At 32.9% G+C, this 21,801-nt stretch overlaps 2 protein-coding genes and 1 non-coding gene across 4 annotated transcripts; 1 reads left to right on the top strand and 2 right to left on the bottom strand.

Moving 5' to 3' along the window:
- Window positions 1–6,426: 6,426 nt before the first annotated feature.
- TRNAV-AAC (transfer RNA valine (anticodon AAC)) lies at window positions 6,427–6,500 on the bottom strand. Its single transcript has one exon. It is a non-coding gene; the product is annotated as a tRNA-Val (tRNA).
- A 61-nt stretch (window positions 6,501–6,561) lies between these two features.
- Window positions 6,562–9,926, top strand: LOC103497214 (THO complex subunit 4A). Its single transcript, XM_008459327.3, has 5 exons — window positions 6,562–6,847; window positions 7,040–7,186; window positions 7,299–7,367; window positions 7,451–7,632; window positions 9,475–9,926. Exons 1-5 carry the CDS (start codon window positions 6,683–6,685, stop codon window positions 9,647–9,649), a joined length of 738 nt encoding a protein of 245 aa, XP_008457549.2. The 5' UTR covers window positions 6,562–6,682; the 3' UTR covers window positions 9,650–9,926.
- A 2,924-nt stretch (window positions 9,927–12,850) lies between these two features.
- On the bottom strand, window positions 12,851–18,941 carry LOC103497213 (uncharacterized). Of its 2 annotated transcripts, none has more exons than XM_008459325.2 (11): window positions 18,582–18,941; window positions 17,344–17,438; window positions 16,106–16,302; window positions 15,705–15,790; window positions 14,543–14,588; window positions 14,396–14,452; window positions 14,143–14,197; window positions 13,922–14,022; window positions 13,663–13,726; window positions 13,451–13,584; window positions 12,851–13,272 (listed from the first exon to the last, which is right to left on the bottom strand). In XM_008459325.2, the coding sequence occupies exons 2-11, from the start codon at window positions 17,366–17,368 to the stop codon at window positions 13,099–13,101; spliced, it is 939 nt and encodes a 312-aa protein (XP_008457547.1). In that variant the 5' UTR covers window positions 17,369–17,438; window positions 18,582–18,941; the 3' UTR covers window positions 12,851–13,098. The 2 variants fall into 2 exon arrangements, with proteins under 2 accessions (XP_008457547.1, XP_008457546.1); XM_008459324.2 differs by having other exon boundaries at window positions 17,354–17,438; window positions 18,582–18,940.
- Window positions 18,942–21,801: the final 2,860 nt, after the last annotated feature.

The raw sequence follows: 21,801 nt of genomic DNA, 5'->3' as shown, positions 1-21,801 counted from the left end.
TTAGATACATATCACAAAATATTCGTGTAGAGAAATACTCATCGCGCACATATGTATAAACGATCTTCTTAATAAACGATGTCTAAACGATTTTCTTAATAAACGTCAAAATATTAAGCGATCGTTTAGTAAAGTCTAAACGATCATTTGGTAAAGTATAAACGATCTTCTTAATAAACTATGTCTAAACGATCTTCTTAATAAACGTCAAAATATTAAGCAATCGTTTAGTAAAGTCTAAACGATCGTTTGGTAAAGTCTAAACGATCTTCTTAAAATCATAAAAAAATTAAGCGATCGTTTAGCTACAAGTAGTTTTGCAACATAGAGAATAATCGATACTACTAATTGAAATGTCAATTGATACTAATTGAAATGCAACATAGCCAATAATCGAACAGCCAATTGATACTTGTGATTTATGTAAATATTTCAATACATAGGAGTGTTGGTCCATAATTGAAATGCTAATTGTTTTCTAAAGTAGGACATGTTTTCTTGACATAATGTATCTAAACCAACACCAGCAGCTATGTACTCAAAATACTTAATTGTGAATACGCCACAATCACTATTATTTCGTTGAAGTGGAATTGAGTCAACAATGACAACTGGCCAAGGTTTCTTGTATGTCGATGATCTACCTCTCCTATCAATGAAGCCAGTACTATCTAACAACTTTGACACCAACTGTCGAATGGGCAGTAATATGTTTGTCATCTCTTCGGCAGTTGTAAGTGACGGAAGCGAATCCCATACCTTCACTTGACAACTTACCAAATCCAAGCATAATAGAACCCAATGGTTGCCATGGACATTGAATGGAGAGTAAACGTAATCAACACTTGCCCAAGGATCTTGGAAGTCCTCTTTTGACCCGACAACATAGTCAACCAACCTATACTCTTCGTCCCAGTCAAACGGGCGATTCTCTTTAATACATTCTTTGTATAGGGGCCACTTCGAAACTAAAATGCGCTAAACTAAAATGCGCTGCAAAGAAAAACATACAAACGCAAATATCAGACCGAAAGACAAATATCAAACGCAAATACATACATAAAGTAACACGACGATTCCAAACCATAAAGATTGTGTCTGCAGTTGTGAAGTTCTGAGAAGAAGGTATCCCGGCTGCCTTAATCTTCAAGCGAATGAAAAGAAAAAGTGCATCCAAATGTTAATAGAAACAAAAGTAAGCAGTAAATGTATAGAACCATAACAATGAAAAAACTATAATTGCATAAATGATAAGATAATCTCATACCTCATCCGCCAACCACCGGCGACACATAAACAAGTCTCTGAAAAAAGCCTTCGATTTTTTCCCATGAAAGGTTTCACGCAGCTCATCGTCTGTACGCTTGTCTGTAATCCAAGCTTGAAGTCTATCTAAATGGACGTCAAGTATTTTGTGCATAGGATCATAAACAATTGGTTTATACTGAGAGGTGCTGGTGGTTGATGTCACAGACCGTTTAGGTAGAGTTGTGAATGGGGTTGATAGGTAAACACTTGCACGCTTCCTACAGGCGGGCCGAACGTGTGGTCGTTAAGTGAGAAATGGTTCTATCTCTGTGACGTCCTCATCGTCAACGACATCTATTGGCTCCTTTAAACCAATATCAACCTTCTTCTCCAACACATCTTCGTCGCCCTATGGAAGCTCATAATGCATTAGTGTGGATAATGATAGAAATTAAACATCAATATTAGCAAGAACATGGACCAAACCTTCTTTTTAACTTCAATGTGTTCATCCTCCTTTGGCATCCTCAACCAATTAGGGGTACCGCCTGTGTCAACATCTTCGGTCTTAGCATTATCCACTTCTTTACTTTCTAATGTATGATCTACTAAGCCTTCGGACACCTTGTGGTCCCCTTCGTCACCCTATGGAACCTCAAAATGAATTAGCGAGAACATGCAACTTAACGTATGAGTAATTACCAAATATGAAACAACTAACGTCAATACACTTAACAGTTTCATTCCTAACCTTTCTTTGAAGTCCAATGTGCTTCAATATGATTGACATCATGCCCTTCAATTCGTCAATATCTGATTTTATACTATTAAGTTGCCCTTCAACAACCGCTACTCAATCTTGGAGATTCCGAATAACCTTTTTCATCTTAATCTTGGACTTCTATTTCTTACTCTTTTTGAAGTCATCTTCATCATCAACAACTTCTCTTACTCTTTTTGAACCACCATTCTTCGACTGAATAATGGTAGATGAGCGGAAGTTTTCAAAAAGTTCACCTGAAGCAATTTTCAACTGCTCCTCTTCAGATGTCATCTCAATGACCGCCTTAATTATAAACTGCAAATAGAAAAAGGCAAATGTATTTAGGACAAAGAAATAAGCACAAAATCATGCGATCCTTAAATAAGTTACTATTGCTTGCTACTTACCATTGGCGAGTCAAACACCTGGCTTATAGTTTGGAACTTTGGTGATTGTTGGCACACCCACCTCAACATTCGTGGTATGGCATGATCGTTTACTTTATCTACACCACATCCAATGATGGTTGGTATAGACTCATATGCCCAAACCTATTCCACATTTGACAAATAAGTTTAGGAAGTGCCACAAGATATATATAGATATATAAATAAGTGGTTTCACAATCGTTTGAAAACAACTATACGATCGTTTAACATAACTAAACGATCGTTAAAAAAACAACTATACGATCGTTAACATAACTAAACGATCGTTAAAACAACAACTAAACGATCGTTTAAAACAACTAAACGATCGTTTAAAACAACTAAACGATCGTTTAAAACAACTAAACGATCGTTTAAAACAACTAAACTATCGTTCAGAATAACTAAACGATCGTTTAAAAGTTTTGAAGTAAGAAGTAAGAAGTCATAATGCATGCGGAAATCCATTGATAGTATATTTTTTTGTCTGTGTTGATTTCTTCTTTCCCTTGGCATATTGCTTGTCCAAGGCTCTTTTCAAGGCACTTAGCGTGCGTACAAAAACAATCCGACTCCAATCATAATTATTAAATGTATTCCAATCATCAGCAATCTTGAAAAAACCAATGTCCACTTTGGTTCGCCTATCTTTTCCCAACAAAGATATCTCTATAAAGTAGACTAAAGCTAATTTCACAATATCATCGTCATCACCCTCGTATTCCAAAAATATATCCTCTAAGTCGCTAACATAAACACACTCCTTGTCTTTGAAAAACTTCTCCAACAGTCGACTATTCCCAACCAACTGAATATAGTCCTCTTTAGGACCCCATAGTCCAGTTATGATGTTAAACTCTCTCCTACCGAAAGTACAAACAACGCCCCCTAGTAAGAAACTTATAGAATCATTTCCTTCATCTTCCACCTCCCTTAACAGTAAGTAGTGGATGAGTGGCCCATTAAAGACAATATTTAGGTCCAAAAAGTGCCCAAACTTTGTTTTCCTAAATAAGGCTAATTGATCGGGTTTGAGTTTGGCCTTAATATTATGTGTTGTCTTTTCCAAATGAGACAAACAACTTACTAGGGAATAAAAATGATGGGAAGGATTAATCTTGTACAAGGGTCCGTCGGTCGATGTCAAAGTCGATGTCATGATTGAAGCCTGAAGAAAAAGGAACAAATTCCAGCAAATATATTGAAAATGGGTTACAAATAAAACTCACTGAAATAAGAGAGCACGCTCAAAGTTGATTCTTAGGTTCGAAAAGGAGAAGCGACGAAATGCACTGGAGGACCGACGACAGACGAACAGTCAGAGTATCTTCGAAGAGCAGAGTGGGAAATTTCAAAAGCCAACGAAAGGAGATGTTTTTTTTTTTTTTTTTACTTCAGGTGTTCTATGCGAAAGAGAAGGGAAAGCGAACGTGGGTAGGCGAAAAATCAATAGAGAGCGATAGAAATTTAATGAAGGGCATTTTTGTCTATTCACACCCAAATTGTCCTAAAAGTCTTTCTTTTGAAAACTTGTCCCAAAATTCATTTAAAGCTCTTTTTTTAACCTATTTTTGACAATTTCCCCAAATTATTTTGATAACAAAAGTGAGGTAACAATATGTTTATTCTAACTCAAAAATTTTAAAGATATCTAGATTATTGAGTTTTCAAGTAGCTAATTATCAATACGAGCGTAAATAAAAACTTACTCTAGGATATGTGTAACTAACCATGTCGGGTATAGATGTACTTTTATCGTTTAGAGTCTTGTCACATTTTCTCGCCTTTCTTTGGATAGTCGGAAAATTGATTGAATGATTGTTTTAAAATGATTTTAATATTGAAGAGTATGAATGATAATTTAAAAATGATAAGGGCGTGATCCTAAAATTTAAAGAAATTTAAGATATAGTCTTTGTGTTTTGAACTTAGATTATAATTGTTATGAACTTAGATTATACTAATTATGTGTAGTTTTATGAGCTTCATTTTTAGCTTCCCTACTTGTTTAAAATGTTCAGAAACTTAGTGACATACAAAAATGCAACCTATTAAGAAGAAAGAGAAAGGAAAAGATTGGTGGTTTTGTTTTTATATGTGTGAGTGCGCACCTCAACTTACAACCTGTATGATCCTATAACATTTTGGTGTTAAGCAAACTCGTAGATAGATGGTCACCATGGATTGAACTCATGACCTCCTAATTAACTATTGAACTACAAAAGATTGGTGGTTAATGTTGACTGCAAGATGAATAATGATTCAATTAGCTTGGATAGTTTTCTTAAAAGAAATTTTAAAAAGCAAAACAAATCAAAAATAGAAGGTGATGTTTGGACATGTGTAATGGGATTGGAATCATTGTGATGTAGTTCGAAATTCAAGGTGATGTTCCGACGACTTTCTTAATTTAATTTATTTTTTATTGTGTTTCACTTTTTATGATTTCATTTTTGTTTCATCCTCAATTCTAACACGGATTTAAATTGGCCGTTTGTAATTTGCTTCAATTGGAAAGCTTTAATTAAAAAATACACGTTAATTTACAAATTTGATCTCCTTAGTATGGAGTTTTAGATAAAGGTTAAAAGAGAGTTTTGAACAATGTTAGAAATTTAGAAATCTGAATTTCATCCTTATAAATTGATAAAAACTTGTAAAATAGGGAAAAGAAAATTATCTTATCAATAGAAAACTCGTTCAAATTAAATGAAAACAACTATGTAAGCAGGGTAAGAGTAATGGCATCAAACATGTCCTAGGCACGCTATCAAAATTATAATAAACACCTTTTACTACATTAGATGCTATTTAAAAATTCTAAATTAACTACACTAACGCTACTTTATAACTCTCATTTGCTACATTGTTTACTATTTGCTACAATTTTCACTATTTTACATCCATCATTTCTTTTAATTATTTGCTACCGTATTTACTTTCTTAAACTAAAATAGTTTATATTTCAAACACATATTATTATTACTAATCTACATCCAAATACAATCATAACTTAGAACCGTAGTAACCAACTCCTTATTTCAAACATATCTAAAGGTATAATGGTTTGCTCTAACTCCAAACTATGTCTATAAATTAATAATATAACTAATTGATCAATTAAAAACCTAGAGAAACATCAATCTATATCTATATATATACCATACATAAAAAACTTTTTGTCCCTATTTTATGCTTCCTTTATAACCATTTTCATTATTAATTTAATGAATAATTTTCTCATCGTTAAACCAAACGTAACATTGCCAATTAAGTCATTTGAATCAACTTTTAAAAGCTACCTCACAACACTATCTATGTTTGTTTCAATTCTTTTTTCTTTCTTTCTTTTTATCACTTATTATAATAAAAATGATTTTTAGTTATTAATTACCATTAAAGGTAATCAAATGAAGAAGGTAGAGTATGAAATGTCTTTATTTGTTTATTACTAAAAACACTTTGGAATTTATGACTTTACTTTTAATTATAATTACTCGGATTTTAAAACTTTTGAAATTTTAGTAATTTTGTAATATCATTCTTCTTACTATAAAATGATTCTTCTACCAGAGGAAAACATTAGAGAGCATTTCAATTTTAACTTCTTATATCTTTCGATAAATTTTATTTTAAAAATAAAAAGTTGTTGTTATTAAAATATAGTGCATGTGTTTGGCACAAAATTAATAAAGTATAAAAGTATTATAAATATCATTAAAAATAGATATCTCATTATCATTACATTTGGTGTCCAGTGTATCATGTGTCATTCTACTCTACATCCAACTAATTTATCTTGTTTTGATGATATAATTTATTCCAAGCTTGCTAAATTTTCTATAAACAATTATATTTGGTAAACACTTGTGACGTAGTGATAAAATTTTTCAAATAAAAGTGCAAAAATGCATTTTAAAATTAATAGTAACAAATTAAAATTCTTTTGATAAGTGGGGTCATAAATGTAAAAAATAAAAAACAGATTGGCGTCGCCCGGACTCGAACCGGAGACCTTCAGTGTGTTAGACTGACGTGATAACCAACTACACCACGACACCTGTTACGAAATTTGAAGGAAATTAAAGTAATATATAGTTTAAGAAAAGGAAGAGAAGAAAAGGACCCATAATTTGATACCACGGAGTTCTTCGCAATTGGCTTCTTCCCTGATTTGCTCACAACATCATCACATCCTTCGATCGGAACCCTAGAAATTGTCATCTCCGATCCACGACCACCAATGGCAGAGCCTCTCGACATGAGCTTAGATGATATCATCAAGAACAACAAGAAATCCGGTTCCTCAAACTTCAGAGCTCGTGGCGGAGCTTCTTCTGGACCAGGCCCTTCTCGCCGCTTTCGCAATCGTGGTCTTAATAGAGCAACGCCTTATTCTACTTCCAAGGTGAAGGATTTGGGTTTTAACATCCCGATTTCCCTCAATCTTACTACCATCGCCTTCCTCTACCTATTCTTCTTCTTCTTCTTCTTCTACTACTACTACTACTTCTTCTTCTTCTTCTACTGCCAGTTTCTCATTCTTTTCAAAACGGACTTGGGTATTTTTTTTAATGTTTTCAAAAACATGGGGGTTTAGGCGCCAGAGACGGCTTGGTCACACGACATGTTTGTAGATCACGGTGCGGCTTATCCTTCACATCCTCCACGGGCTTCTGCTATTGAAACTGGCACCAAGCTTTATGTTTCTAATTTGGATTATGGTGTCTCCAATGAAGATATCAAGGTATTTTAGTTTTGGATTTGAGATTTCGAAAATGAGAGAGTTGTTTTTTTTTCTTTTTTTTTTTTTTCCTCTTGTATGTGTTACTGAGGTTTGATTCTAATTTTATATGCAGGAGCTGTTTTCTGAGGTTGGTGATCTCAAACGGTATTCTATCAATTATGATAAAAGTGGGAGATCGAAGGTGTGTTTCAAGTCGTGTTAATACACGGGGATTCTTTAATATCTTTAGACATGTCGTTTCATTTTTGTGATTTTTGTTCTTAGGGAACAGCAGAAATTCTTTTTTCACGACAAGCAGATGCTCTTGCTGCTATAAAGAGATATAACAATGTTCAGCTAGATGGGAAGCCCATGAAGTTGGAGATTGTTGGAACTAACATCGTTACACCTGCTGTGCCTGCTCCTTCAAATGCTAGTTTTGGGAATCATAATGGATTTCCGAGAGGGTATACATTTCTTCAATTCACTTGTTCTTATTTCTAGTTTTTCGATTAAAGTTTACAATTGCAACTATCTATAACACAGATAATGGTATGCGTTCTGAAGTTGGTACAAATTTTATTTGCTTTACAATAACTATGTAAGTCCATGATTCAATTTCAAGCGATTGTTGTTTTCTTATGTTGTACTGGGCTGTAACGTGGATTTTTTAACATTGTCCTGTAGATCTGTTCTGACTTAGTTCATAGTCAAATCATTTTTCATTACTCATTTGAAAAGTTCGGCAAAAGTTTTGAAAAGATAAGCATCAGATCAAACATAAAATATTCAATTTCAACTTGTCAAGATACGTGTGTAGTGTGCTTCCAACAGTTCTTTCTCAAATTTGCATTTTGCGGCATGTAATTAGCTGCTTCCTACACTTCATAGTTGTACTTTTCAACAACTGTGATTGTCTGCCAACTGATTCGCACCTTGTCTAATACTTTAGAAAACCACATTAATCTACTTTGTTGTTGGAGAACTGCATATTGTTGTCTTTAGGTATTTGAGTCTACAACTCGTCTATTTGATCACTACACTACTTTTTGTGGACTAAAAACTTGCAAGATTTCTATTCAAGTTCTCCAATGAATGACATTAAGGGTTATAGTTCTACCACATTATGCAAGAAATAAGAACTTAATTTGGATTCCTTCTTTTGAAGAACTTTATTTAGTTCCTTTTTTGCATGTCAAACCTTTTAGAAAATAGTCTAGATAATGATTATTTGAATAGTTTAATGACCTAGTTTATTGAATTGAAGATGAAAGATTTCAGGGTGCAATAAAGAAGTTTTTTGTGGCATTGTCATGGGTGTGCTATTTTATGAGGCCTTTTTTGGAGGGCAGAATAACAAAATTTTAGAGGTCTTGAGACGCCTGCAGTGATGTTTGGGCCTTTCAGGTTTAGCATCTCTTTGTAGGTTTTGGTGAGTCAGGTGACAAAAAGTGTTTTGTGTAATTATCCCTTAGGTCTTCTCTTACTTGATCAGAGGCTCTTTCTTTAGTTGCCTTCTTTCTTTTTCTGGGCTTTCTTTTACATGCCCTTGTATTCTTTCAATTTTTTTCTTAATGAAAGTTCATTTTTTAATTTAAAAAAAAACTTAAAAAAGAAAGAAAAATGATAATAGTTTGAGTATGGAACTGTTTGCTGCTTGAACTTTTAAGGTGCACTCAACTAAATACCTTAGCATTTACCCCTAAAAAATAAGGGCAATGTGCTTAATTGAAGTTACTGTGATGGTTTTGTTTCTGGGCGCTGAAAGTCCTGTTTGATTAATTCTATGCTAGTGAACCTATCTTATTGAAAGATTTATGGGAGAATGATGGATGAGGCAAATATTTAGTGTAATGTCATAAATCTGGAGTGAAGTGGAAGTCGAATGTGGTGTTGTCAAGTCTTCAAGTTTCTGAACTCCGTTGATCATACAAGAGGCTGGGGCAAATGATTGGAGATGGACAATATTGAAGTGATTGGAGTGATTTAATTATGATAAAATTTGGATATTTGGTTGTATTTTGATTTGGGGTATGTTTTGTACAATAGACTATTATTGGGTGTACTTTTTTAGTTTTCTTTTTAGGCATTACCCGATACATTTTTATGTATTTGGATTGCTAACATATTTCAATTTTATGGATGACCATGTCCTTTTTATCATTTTTGCTTCAATTGGTACAAAGCCTCAAGCTGATAATTATATTTGATGTGTATTGAATGAATTTGCTGAATTCTAGGCTTTTCGTTCAATTCATTTATTCTCTTAATCAGCATAAATTTAATAAATTTTCATTTGATTTTAACAGTGGACGTGCAATGGGTCGAAACCAAGGTGGTGGACGAGGACGTGGTCCTGGAAGAGGAGGGCGTGGACGTGGGAGTGGGAGTGGGAGTGGCAGAGGTCGTGGTGAGAAGTTATCAGCCGAAGATCTAGATGCGGATTTGGACAAGTACCATGAAGAAGCGATGCAGATCAATTAAATCATTTGGTGTCATTTTCTGGGGCTTGATATTCCTAACTTCGTTAGGTGCTTGATGATAAATGTGATGAGGACATGTTTTTCTATTTTCTGAGTCATATCATGAAGCCCTGACCTTGAGAGAATTGCTAGACCTTGCTAGGATGTGGAGTTTGGGCTTGATTTGTTGTTTTGTTCCAGTAAACTATTAAGAGAGGTGTTCATATATGCTTGATTTTGTAATCTCCCATTACCAACCTATTTTAATCTGCTTCAATCCTATTTATTTTACACGAAAATTGCACTGGAACTCGCAAAGTCGCACACTCCTTGTCTACATGGAAGGATTTGGGTCCATGACATGGGAAGTATTGGTCCTAACAAAATCAACCACATCATCTGGTGTTGAGGCGACAGTTCCGGTACACCGCTTCTAAATCATATAACTCCTTGTTAGAATAATAGATACAGATGTAGCTGATAGTCTCTTCTGTGCATTTTAATTATTGGATGCTGACTGCAGAAATTTTACTTTATTGCATTGCAGTGATTGGTTTTAAAACTAATGTGTTAAGATCTTCTACTTTGTTGGCATGGAGAGGGAGGGAGGGGTGTGGAGATGATTCTCAAATGTTCAGAAGTTGGCATCGACTTCTGAGGCCCCTGAACCATTTAGAATTGGTATCCAGAAATAAATCGATGGTGCTTTTTGCTTTTTTTCATTGGTGTTCGTGGCTTTCCCGTTCTTGTGGTTATAGGTTTGCAGTCTTGTTTCTTCTGCTAATTTTGTTTGAGAATAGTCCAGAATTTTGCATTCGATAATTAGAAAGCAAAAAAGGCATATACCATACAATAATTTTGGCATTCTGCAGTTTTTGGGTTACTTTTCTGTTTTTCATTTTAGTTTTGATTTTAAGATCTTTACAAAGCCATAAAGTAGAGGAATTATGCTACAGCCATTGCACTTGTAGGGTAGAAACTCTATTGCTGTTTTGGTCAGAGTAGGACCCAGAAGCTACAAAAGTAATACATTTTAGTTCTTAGATTTTGTTTCTATATTATTCAGATTCTTGTCTTCTCTGTCTAATGGTTTGTTCGGGAACTTTTAACATTGTTTGTTAAGTATCAAGGCGTTTCAACATGGCTCTATTTCTTTGGTGGTTATCCCTTCAAGATGATAGTAATTTAATCTTCTCAACTACGTTTTTTGCCTTCTAAAGTATGTCTTTAACAAGTACGTATGATTTTGATCATTTCTACTTATTAATTTTGGCTACCAAGTCATGTGGTTGTAATATTTTGAATTTTGAGAACACGTTTTTTGGACTATGGAGTTTGTAGTGGGATTCAAGTCATAGGCCTTATGGTCAATTACATTTGTACCTAAGATTAATATTCTAAATCAATTTGATTATTTCAACAGATTATTTGTTTCCCCAACACCCTAGTCTCTAGATTATCATTACAAGAAAAAAAGCGGACCCACTTGGGAGTGATCTGAATTAAGACAAAAATGTTTTCTAAAATGTGCACTTTCATTTAAATGGTTTTTCCTAAAAACTCTACGAAACAAAAACACGTGTTAGGTAATTTTGTTTTTTCAAATGTGTTTTTAGGCAAAAATTTGTTTGATTTGTAATAGAGTAAAAGATTTATATATTTATATAGGATTTGTCTATAGAAATTTTTATAGGAGTTTGACAACGACCATCAAGGATGGTGGTTTGAGGTGGTTGGGGACATTCACCATAAAATGGTAATTAGAAATTGGAGACAATGGTCATTAGAAATCAAATTATGACAATTACAAAAAAAAGTCGTTGGTTGTTGACCGGTAATGAACATAAAAACGATTGACAGAAGTCGACCAGTAATGGCTACTATAAAACAATTAACAAAAATAAGCCAACAACGGTCACAAAAAAAAATGACCAACTTAGGGACATTAACCATTAAACACACAATTTATTTTTTTAAAAGTTGGTTTTAGGTATTTGTACTAAATTACATTATTCTATAAATTCATTCTTTCTAAATTTGTTTATTTCTTAATTTAAACATTTGAGAATGTAATCCATTTTATAGCTCCAAATATTGTTTATTTCTTAATTCAATCGAACCCATTTTGTAGCTCCAAATATTGAGGGATATTAGGTTTGTTCTAAAAAATAACTGACTTTTGGATGGTCAAACTGCCAACCCAAGGTGTGAATACTACGTACTAGGAACCCTTTCATGCAGAGCATATGGAACAAACGAAACAATCCTCTCTTCAATGATAAGGGAAGCACTTTCGTAGACTCTCTATGAAGATAACTTCTAAAAGCTTCTTCACCAATCCTTCTTTAATTGAATTAGGTTTTAGTGACTACAAATTGCCCAAATCATTGCTAACGTGCCTCACTTCTCTTTGGAACTTAATTTGCAAAACTTGAACACCACATCTTGTAATATGTCAAGTAGGTTGTTAGAAAGCGTGTTAGCGAACAGAAAAGTCTACAAAATATTCTTTTAGCAGAATTAGACGGATTTTATAGCTTATTGTTTCCCTCAAAGCAGTTCTAAAGGTTAGTTGTATGATGGTTCAATTTTAGGGGAAGTCTCTTTTCTAAAAAGTAACCAATTGATATGTCTTGTTTTGTTAGTCTATCATTTGAGAGACTTGCAGCGCTTTCTCTTGTTCGTAATGTAGGCTAAATGACATCATTTAAAGTTGATCAACAATTACAAAATGAACTGTAGCTACCTATACAAGATGTGCGCATGCCTAAATCAGACAAAAATTCTGTAACTTCTTTCGTGGAAGAAACCCTACCAAATTTATTACTCTATTTAAACTCAACACCGAGTCAATAAATGGATATACACATCGGAAGACCAATTCAACTACAACCATAAATGCTCCATACCCACAATACTGGTGCTTAGCACCAATCACATCTATATAATGTTCAAACTTACATTTATTGCTTCTCGACTCTTGTCGACTCTTGTTCAGAAGATATTTTCAAGATGTTTTAAATCTTGAAAGAGACCAAATAGGAGAGAACAGCAGTAATGGAATATTAACTTAGATCAAAATATACATATCTAATTTCATATTTATTCTCGAGAATAAGGAACATCTCAATCTCAACCTTGTAATGCCAACTATTCTATTAAATCTTCAGAACCTACAATATTTCACCCAAAATTTTTTTTTATACATTGTGCTCTGATGAAGAAATAAAACAAGGGGAATTTCCATTGAATCAAATAATGTTCTTTTTTTTTTTTTTTTTTTCTGTTGTCTCCTCTTTGAACATTTTAGCAATAAAAGCATGGAATGGAAATCAATCACAAGATGGGTTTGGAATCGGTAAAAGATACATACACACACAGACCCCAGCAAAAAGGGGGGACAGCATGACCTCAGAATAAGAGATGTCTGTGTACATATACAAACTTTTTTTTTTTTTTTTTTTTTTTTGCCTAGTAAGACTTGTGCTGTTTAGGATTCTCAAATCTCGAAAAGATGAGCCGAAACAAGGAAAGAAATACTGCCCTTATACATGATATTACGAAGTTCCAACAAGATGAGGGCCAGTACCATGGATACAGTAATCTGAAAAATAGGCTTATAAGATGCCTAGGATATCGTCCAACCTGTACCAAAAATCCTTAATCAAACTTTGTAATTTTTCTAAGCATAACAGTACTTATTGCTATTGTACGCACGCCTCAGAAAGATTGGAGAAAGCATAAAGTTATCAAGTTTTAAGTGATGAACATGCTTAAAACTTGTTCCCGTTGTGGAATGAGTTTTGGGTTAATCAAAACTTACTGGGAACAGCAAATCCAGAGCATCCCACGCAGCATGTCGAACAGCTCTGGTTGGGTACATGGGACCACCGGGAGAGGTAAAGCTGTACAAACAAGTTTTTAGCCTTGTACTTGTGGTCATTCTGAGTTCCATACCTATACGAATTGATAGCCTCGATTAGAATCTGAACGATTAGCAAGGAACTCTAGAATGTTAATCAGTCAGCCAATTACCTTGGAGAACAATCAGGCGTGAAAGATAATGCAGCAGTACAGGTTCCACCTTCAACTTTTGAATCTGACCAACGTAATATTTTGATACCGTTATGGAACTTGGAGATGTATTTAACCATAAAAGCAGCATAACAAGCTATTTACTGATATAAGACTATCAAAGAAACTAAACAGTGGCAGTTTATAGATATGATATGATCATCTAGATCATTGTTCAAGGAAAAAAGATGTTCTAGAAGAAACAAGTCGAAAATTTTACCTGATCAGTAAGTTCAATCACAAACAAATCAGCTGGACCACCAACCAGTATAGCATTTGGGAACGGAGGAAATTGCTTCAGAAAACTCTCAAGCTTATCATCTGAAAACAGCAAGGTTATTTTGTACAGGTGGGCACCCAAGTTCTAAAATGTTAGTGGGGAAAAAGGTCACCTTACTAATCGGAATAGATTTCCAAATGACATTTATAGCTAAAGCTCACCTGAATCATAGAAAATCAAGAACCGTGAAAGTAAAAGAAAAAGATCTCTTTGAACCTGCCATTGACAAAAAAGAACGAGAAAAGGATGAGGAGAAGACGTAAAGAAGTCAATTACAAAACAATTCTCTGGAAACAGCTGTATTAAAGACATAATTATAACTGTAAAACAACCTAGATTTTATAATATTCATAGCGAAATAAACATAATAACTTGATTCTATCATACAAATTAAGGAAAACATTCAACTCTAACCTGTATGGGAATTTTGTTCAATCTGGCGGGTTGAAATGCAACTTCTTCAAGAAGATACTGAACGTCAATATATATGAAGGTAGCACAAGTTACTAAGCATTGACATATCACCGAAAGAAGAATAGAAACTATGAATCAAACTCTTACATGAAAGAGAGACTTAAATCTGGTAGTGTTTGCTTGAATATCAAGCCTGAATCAGCATACAAAGGTCATTGCAATGATACTAAAACGTCAGTAGTATTATATGTCAGCATAAATATGTACCCAGAAGCTATATGAAATAATGATATCATGAAATCTCTGATGAAATACCCATGCATAAAATGCTAATTCCAGTTAAAAAGTTTCAATTCTGCAATGGGACAGAATACAGGGGAACTAACAAACAAATGCCCTCTCCATAATGCAAGAGAGAAAAGACCACAACATAAAGGGGGCACTTATTCATGGGTCAGTGTCAGAACCAGAAACGGATCTAATATGTGTGTTATCAGCACTGATAGATAAATAGGAGCAACTCTTTGACGTTCAATATGAAAATTGGAAGCTAAAGAAATACCACGTTCTAATGTTAAGACTTGAGCACAATCAACAAATTGGATACAAAGGCCAACACTTATTGACCACATGTCAAACGTTATTGACACCAGTCAGACACTAGTGAGAATATCTCAAATAATTGTTGACACTAGATAAATGTATAGATACCTTTTGAGTTTCATTTTTGAAAAGATATTGTATCTTTTAGGAATATAATGTAATGTTCACTTGTTCTCAATGAGTTTCAAATACTTTTCATCCTCTTAATCTTTTCCAACGTTTGTCAAATACATTGATAAGAGAGGTCCTGTGTAGAGTGGGCAACTAATTTTATCAACTTCTTTTATGTTGTTTTCAATGTGAAACATCATACAAACAACTTTTCAACATGAGAATCATGGATATGTATAACAAGATTCATTATATCCATGTAAGAGTATAGATATTTTAACAGACGTTATTGTATAAAATTCCTTGTGTCTGTGCTGTCCGTGCTCCTTTAAATAATATTGTAATACGATCAACAATTTCATGCATAGAAAAATCTTATAATATGCTTTTATTGACTGTTCTATAGATACCAACAAATCATAATAAATTGTCAGTTAACTGACTTTGGAGTCGCATGCTAGACAAAAAATAAGAAATCATGAAAAGGAAGACTTTGCATGATAGTGCAATACATGAAGATTGCATAATGTTTAAAAACGACGAAAATTTCCACATAAATGAAATTGATGTTAACAACAAATTGTTAAATCCATACCAGAAGATATTGGCGGCACCTTGAACAAGAGCTGATGAATTACGCAGGTGAACTTCATCAGAATTTTCAATTTCTATTTCAAAGAGCTGCAATATAGATCTCCATCAGGCACCAAAACTTTCTAATTAGATAGAAGAAAAAGAAGAAACTCCAATGGCAGACATGTTCGGACAACTTTCAAGGACAATCACTGCTTTCAAAACCCAATAAAGAAGAACTTACTCTGCACTTGATAATGATAATAAAGGTACAATCCATGCAGAAATGTTAGTTATAGAAACTAAGGAAGCCAGATGGAGGGTAAATTCTTCAAGAAATTTTAGACGGAAAACAAAATAACAAACTATCTATCAGTGAAAATCACATTAGCTTTAAGAAAATGCATCGTCAAGGTCACCCACCCATTTGTGGAATAAGAGGGTGAAAATATGACATGTAAATGATTGGCTCCACAGTTTGACAATCAAATCGAGGATTGGTTTCCCGCTTTCTGGCACTTGAACATAGTAATCAGCAAGAACATCGTAAAAGCATAATGGATCGTTCATTCCATGCTCCACAGGTGCAATCGCATCTTCCTCCGTGCTGAGAATTATTTCTGCTTTATAAAGCAGAGCATGAGTGGCTAGTGCTCTAACACAATATGTAACACCATCGACTCTCAATTTCATCTTAAACTATGTAAAATGATAAAACTAGTACGAGCTTTGACAAGCTAGTTAGAAGTACTCAATTAATCAACTCTAATAGACGTAATTCCCTATTTAATTAAAGGGGAAACAGAAAAACTTGCTTTATTTTATGAATATTGGTGCAAGATGTGTGTATTTTTAAGAGAAGTAACTACTTTTATTGGAAAAGATGAAAAGACAGAAGCGCACAAAAAGATAACATTGCATAATTGATGAAAAATGATAATTTTTGAAATCCAAAAATGTAATAGAAACAATAATGTTAATAGTTGGCTTAAACGATTTTAGGCCAAATTACAAAAAGTAGCTAGAACTTCGTCATTTGTTACAAAGATACCCTTATTCTTTCACAAGTTGAAAATTACCATTGACCATCATAAATGTTTCAAAACTAAAATTGAAGTAGAAAGAATTTACGACCTTACTTGAACAGGATCTATTCAATAAGTTGTACATTTGTGTCCTTCAGTTCTTAAGTAGAAAGAATTTAAGATGAAAATTCAGAGTTGATTCGGGTGTGATAGTAGCTCGGACCAATGTGGCAGTATTTGGGTCCCACTTTGTATTCCAAGTTACCACCACAACATTCAAGGTCCTAATTTTCATCAAGCATTCTAACCAATTTCTACTCAAAGGTTAGTACTGAAATCTTTATGAAGGATAATATTCCAACTCCTAAAAGGATAGGGGTATTTTTGAAACCAAGAAAAACATTCAGGGGTACTTGTAATTTAGCCATGATTTAACCATGGATCAAGTCAGTCAATATTCATTTGAAATCAACAAGCATAAAATTTTAAATTAAAAAACTATCCGGTAGCAGGTATGTAACTTTTTTAAAATAAAAAAGCAGGGTTCAAAAGGATTTTTGAGAAACTCATGGGACAAAAAGTAAAAACATTCATCCGCATGCTATTTCTGTTGTCAAATATAAGATTTTGTATTACCACAACACACCTTTGGCTCGGTCATCGACTTCTAGCGCTATATCAGCAAATAATTCTTGCAGTACATCTCGCCTCTGTGATGAAGAAGCTAATGCCTACATTTAAAAATAATAATAATAACAATAATAATAATAATAATAATAATAATAATAATAATAATTATAATAATAATAATAATAATAAATAAATAAATCTTAAAACTAATAACTAATTATTCACAATCCACTAGGGATTCAACCAATCCACTAGGGATTCAACCTTTCTAGGTATACTGTCCATCAGAATAGGTCTCAAGTTCATGAAAACCAAAGTGTAAAGTAAACTATCAATCTTATACTGAATTAAAGCTTGCCAATAGCCTAAACTATACTAATAAGGAAGGTGATGCTCACCCATATACTTTCAACTGAGAAATGGATTGTGATACTACCCCATGCTAACAGAAAAAGTCAATATTCAACCTTGTCATAGCATAGCAGAAACAACGTAGATGTCTTCAGTTTCCACCCGCCTTTTTGTGGGAAGAGTCAGACTATACGGACCACGGAATGTGGGTGTGGCATTATGGAGTATTTGGTGGAGAGGAATAACAAAGTTTTAAGAGGGAGCACCAAGTTGTTTAGTTCCATGTTCTTTGGGTTTTGGTTGTTAAGTCTTTCCATAATTACCATTTTGGATTCATTTTGCTAAATCGAAGCTGGTTTTTCTTTCAAAAAAGAAATTAAAAACAAAACAAAAAACAAGCAAAGAGAAGACTACCTCAGCCTTCCCCTGCATTCTTAACTAACTAACCCTTCACTAATCCCACAATTCCAAAACCCTGCCAAAGTTGACACCTCGTCCTTCAAACTACTAATTCACATCCTAACAAATTCCCCCTTTTACCACTCTTTAGCAAGTTACTACAATGGGGGGTCTAACATTACCATCTAGTTTTCATTCCCATAAGTTCTATCGTCAAAAAACAACAAACCCCACTTGAATTCACAGGCTCCAAAAATCCCGGAACTGAGTTTAAATAAATCAATCCCAAGTTAATGACGATCAACAGGCAATAAATCATCCCCAGATAGATTCCCAAAAAGGGTAAAAAGAAGAAAGTGAAATTCACATAAAACAGTAAAAAGGAGAGAGAATAAACCATCTTATCCAAACAGTACAGTACGGATAATCCAAAGGAAAGAAATTTTCAGATATTCATCAAACAAAAACGAAAAGGGGGGTGAAGCAAAACGGACCCGCTGAAGCTTCTTCTCAATCTGCTGAGACAAAGCGCTAAGATAAGCAGAACTCCGAGGCGTCAACGCCCGAGACATTACGATGATGGAGAAGGGGTTTAACCCTAACTAATATGGATCAATGGCAGGAGGAGAAGAGTGAGGTTATGTAGGAAGAGTGGGGACGGTTCAGCAACAAGAAAGAAGAAGAAATGGGAAGAGAATGCATTGAGAATGAGAAGATCTAAGGAGTTTCAGAGAGAAAGAAAGTTGAAAAATGTAAGAGAAAGAGAAGGGGAATGAATAATGATTGATTGATTTGGCGGTCGACGGAGGCAACAGCGTGCCTTTGTGCCGCACTACACGCCATTCGTATGCCTACACGCCCCCTTTACTTTTCTATACTATTAGTATTATTACCAATATTTCATACCAATATTATTTTTAAATCAATATTACTTCTCTTAATATTTATAAATATATCAAAATAAATTACTATTCCTATATATATCGTAATCTCAATATATTATTCTTTTGTTTTTTATTATATTTTTATTTATTGTATTTTTTTTTTCATTTTACTTTATTTGAAATTAATGTCTTAAAATTAACTTTTATTGAAAATTGATTGAGAAGGATAATTTTTTTTAATGTTAATAGAAGACGGCTTACAACAAAAAAGTTAACCTTAAATTATTTGAAATTAAATTTAAGATTGTTTAAAAGTTCCAGAATTAGAATTAATTGATCCAGAGTATAGAGATTAAAGGTAAATAGTATATTGGGTACGTCAGCTAACATTTAGAATATTTGTGTTAGCATAAACGTGTTAGAGAGAAATACTCCTAGAATGTTATTAATTGATTTTTTAAAAATTACTTTTTAAATTTCATAAAGTTTCTTCCAATATAATGGAAAATTCTAGTAATCTCTCGTGTTGATATCAAAAACATGAAAAGGTAGAAATGTCTGACATTTGAAAATACAGTAATGTTTCACATGTTGACAGAAATTTAATATTCTTTAGTCATGGTTCCATCCGATGATGGGGTGAATTTTTCCAACGGATAAAGCAACCCCTCCCTACATCGCCTAGCTCAGTTACAAACCCTAGCTTCACAGATCATAAGTTAGATCCATTTTATTTTTTTACATTTGTGAACCATTAAGGTCAATATCCATCTTCCAGTTTTTTCTTAAGTTGAGTTCCATCATTAATTCTCAAATTAAATGAGATACTATTGGTAAATTATTGAGTGTTTTCTTTGATTGATTTGTTAAAAGTTGATCATTTTAATAGGTGTAACTAAATGAATTTAGGACACTTCATGCTAAGTACTCTATACAAATTTGAGAGTTACTTTACATATTTAATCTTTGTAAGATAAACTCTCCATATAAAAGTTTAACTGTCACACGACCTAAGTTTGATCAATTAAAGTGAATTTCAAGTTCATGGTTGCATGTAATTGAACAACAATGAAGTTATTTACTCAGTTTTTTATATACTCAACCTTTTATTTAACACGGTTTGCAAATAAAGGCAAAGAATATATTAGGCTCGTGCCTAAGAGATTCGAGATAGAGCCATGAAACTAATGTCGTTTTGCTTCCATGTTAAGTTATGTAGTTTCGAGCATTTTGGATTTTAAGTTACAATTCTATATGTTATAATATTTTTTTAATGTTTTCTTTTTTTTTTTTAAATCGGAGCATGTCTTTCCTTGTTTTGAATAAACTATTTTATCGACATTTTTTTTTATTTTAATAAATTATAATTTCAAGTTGAATTGGTTAAAAGAGTTAATTTCTTTTGAAATATGCATCAATGAAATATTGATCCACGGAAAAAGAAAGTCTTTAGAGCCTAGAGATATAGGTCATTTTGTAGACTAACTTACATTGTAAGTCTACAGTATTCTTATGATTCATAACGAATTCCTTGAGTTACCTATGGAAAAAAATGTTAGAAAGCCAATGATGTTAGTCCAACTCTTGGAAGGATTTTGTTAAAGTGATAGTGATGCAGACATGGGTGCATAAAGAAAGTCGTACCAATGTTAAACACGCCCCAAGCATGAAAATAAAATTGAAGAAGCATAATTTAATTAAAAAAAAAACTCTAAATCAAAGAAAAATTCACTATGTGAAAAATTGTTACAACCGCACAAAATGATCCTCTCTCCCGGCCTCAATTACAAAAACACTCTATCAGAGCTTTCATAATAATTTCTCACTAGAATATAAAAGGAATTTAATTAAAATTATCATGCTAAACTTAAAAGAGTTTCTAATTCAAGACTAATGAAAACCATAGGTATGGATCCTTTTTGGAGCTTATGGTTTTAATAAACATTTTGAATATAGTACAACTTGACTTCTAATATTTTGCTAGAAATCCAACAATATTAAGCAAGTTTTAGTTTAAATTTATTACACTTGGTTTTCTATGAAATGTAAATATTTTGTTAAATGTTCTATTTTTTTTTGACAATTTTGTCATAAGAAATCAAAAGACTATATATTTGTTAACTTTTAAAAATTAAAATAATAATAAATGAATAAAAACCTTTTCCAAATTTAATAAATTTAATGACCAACTAGTTTCTGAAAAATGAAAGATTATAAATTAATAGAATATGTATAGAGAAAAAATGACTACATTATTGAAAAGAATAAATAAATAATAGACCAAAAAAAACATCACACAATATTAGAATTGATCTTTTTTTCATAAATGGGCAAAAACAAATTTGTCTACTTTGTAAAAAATTAAATCCATGATTATTATTATTAATTATTATCATCATCAAATTAAAGTAGGAATCACTTTTTGTTTTCCTGTTGATTGTAGAATTGAGCTATCAAACTATTTTAGCATTATTAGAACAATCATTTATAACAACCAATTCCAATTGTTCATGGAGAACAGATAATTTGACTTTACTCTACGTGATTAATATACTATGATAACTTTGAACATCAAACTATTTGTCGATCATATTGTTTTTATTAATATCCATAGGAACAATTTAAGTCCACGTTGTTCCATCATTTCTTTCTTTCACCCTCTTCCCATTTTATACATTTTGGTTATGCATTTAGAAAGCATTATGTTTGGGACGTTTTTTGTTATTAAAAATATAGCATTCTTTTTAGACTTATTATTGCCTTTATTTTATTTATGTTAGATATAACCATTTTGTATTTCATTGTATTAAATTTTCATCGATATTTCTAT

The sequence above is a fragment of the Cucumis melo genome, chromosome 12 (genome assembly GCF_025177605.1).
Source record: "Cucumis melo cultivar AY chromosome 12, USDA_Cmelo_AY_1.0, whole genome shotgun sequence".
Taxonomy (NCBI): Eukaryota; Viridiplantae; Streptophyta; class Magnoliopsida; order Cucurbitales; family Cucurbitaceae; genus Cucumis; species Cucumis melo.
Note: the sequence above shows the minus strand (reverse complement) of the source record. Positions and strands in the feature narration are given on the sequence as shown.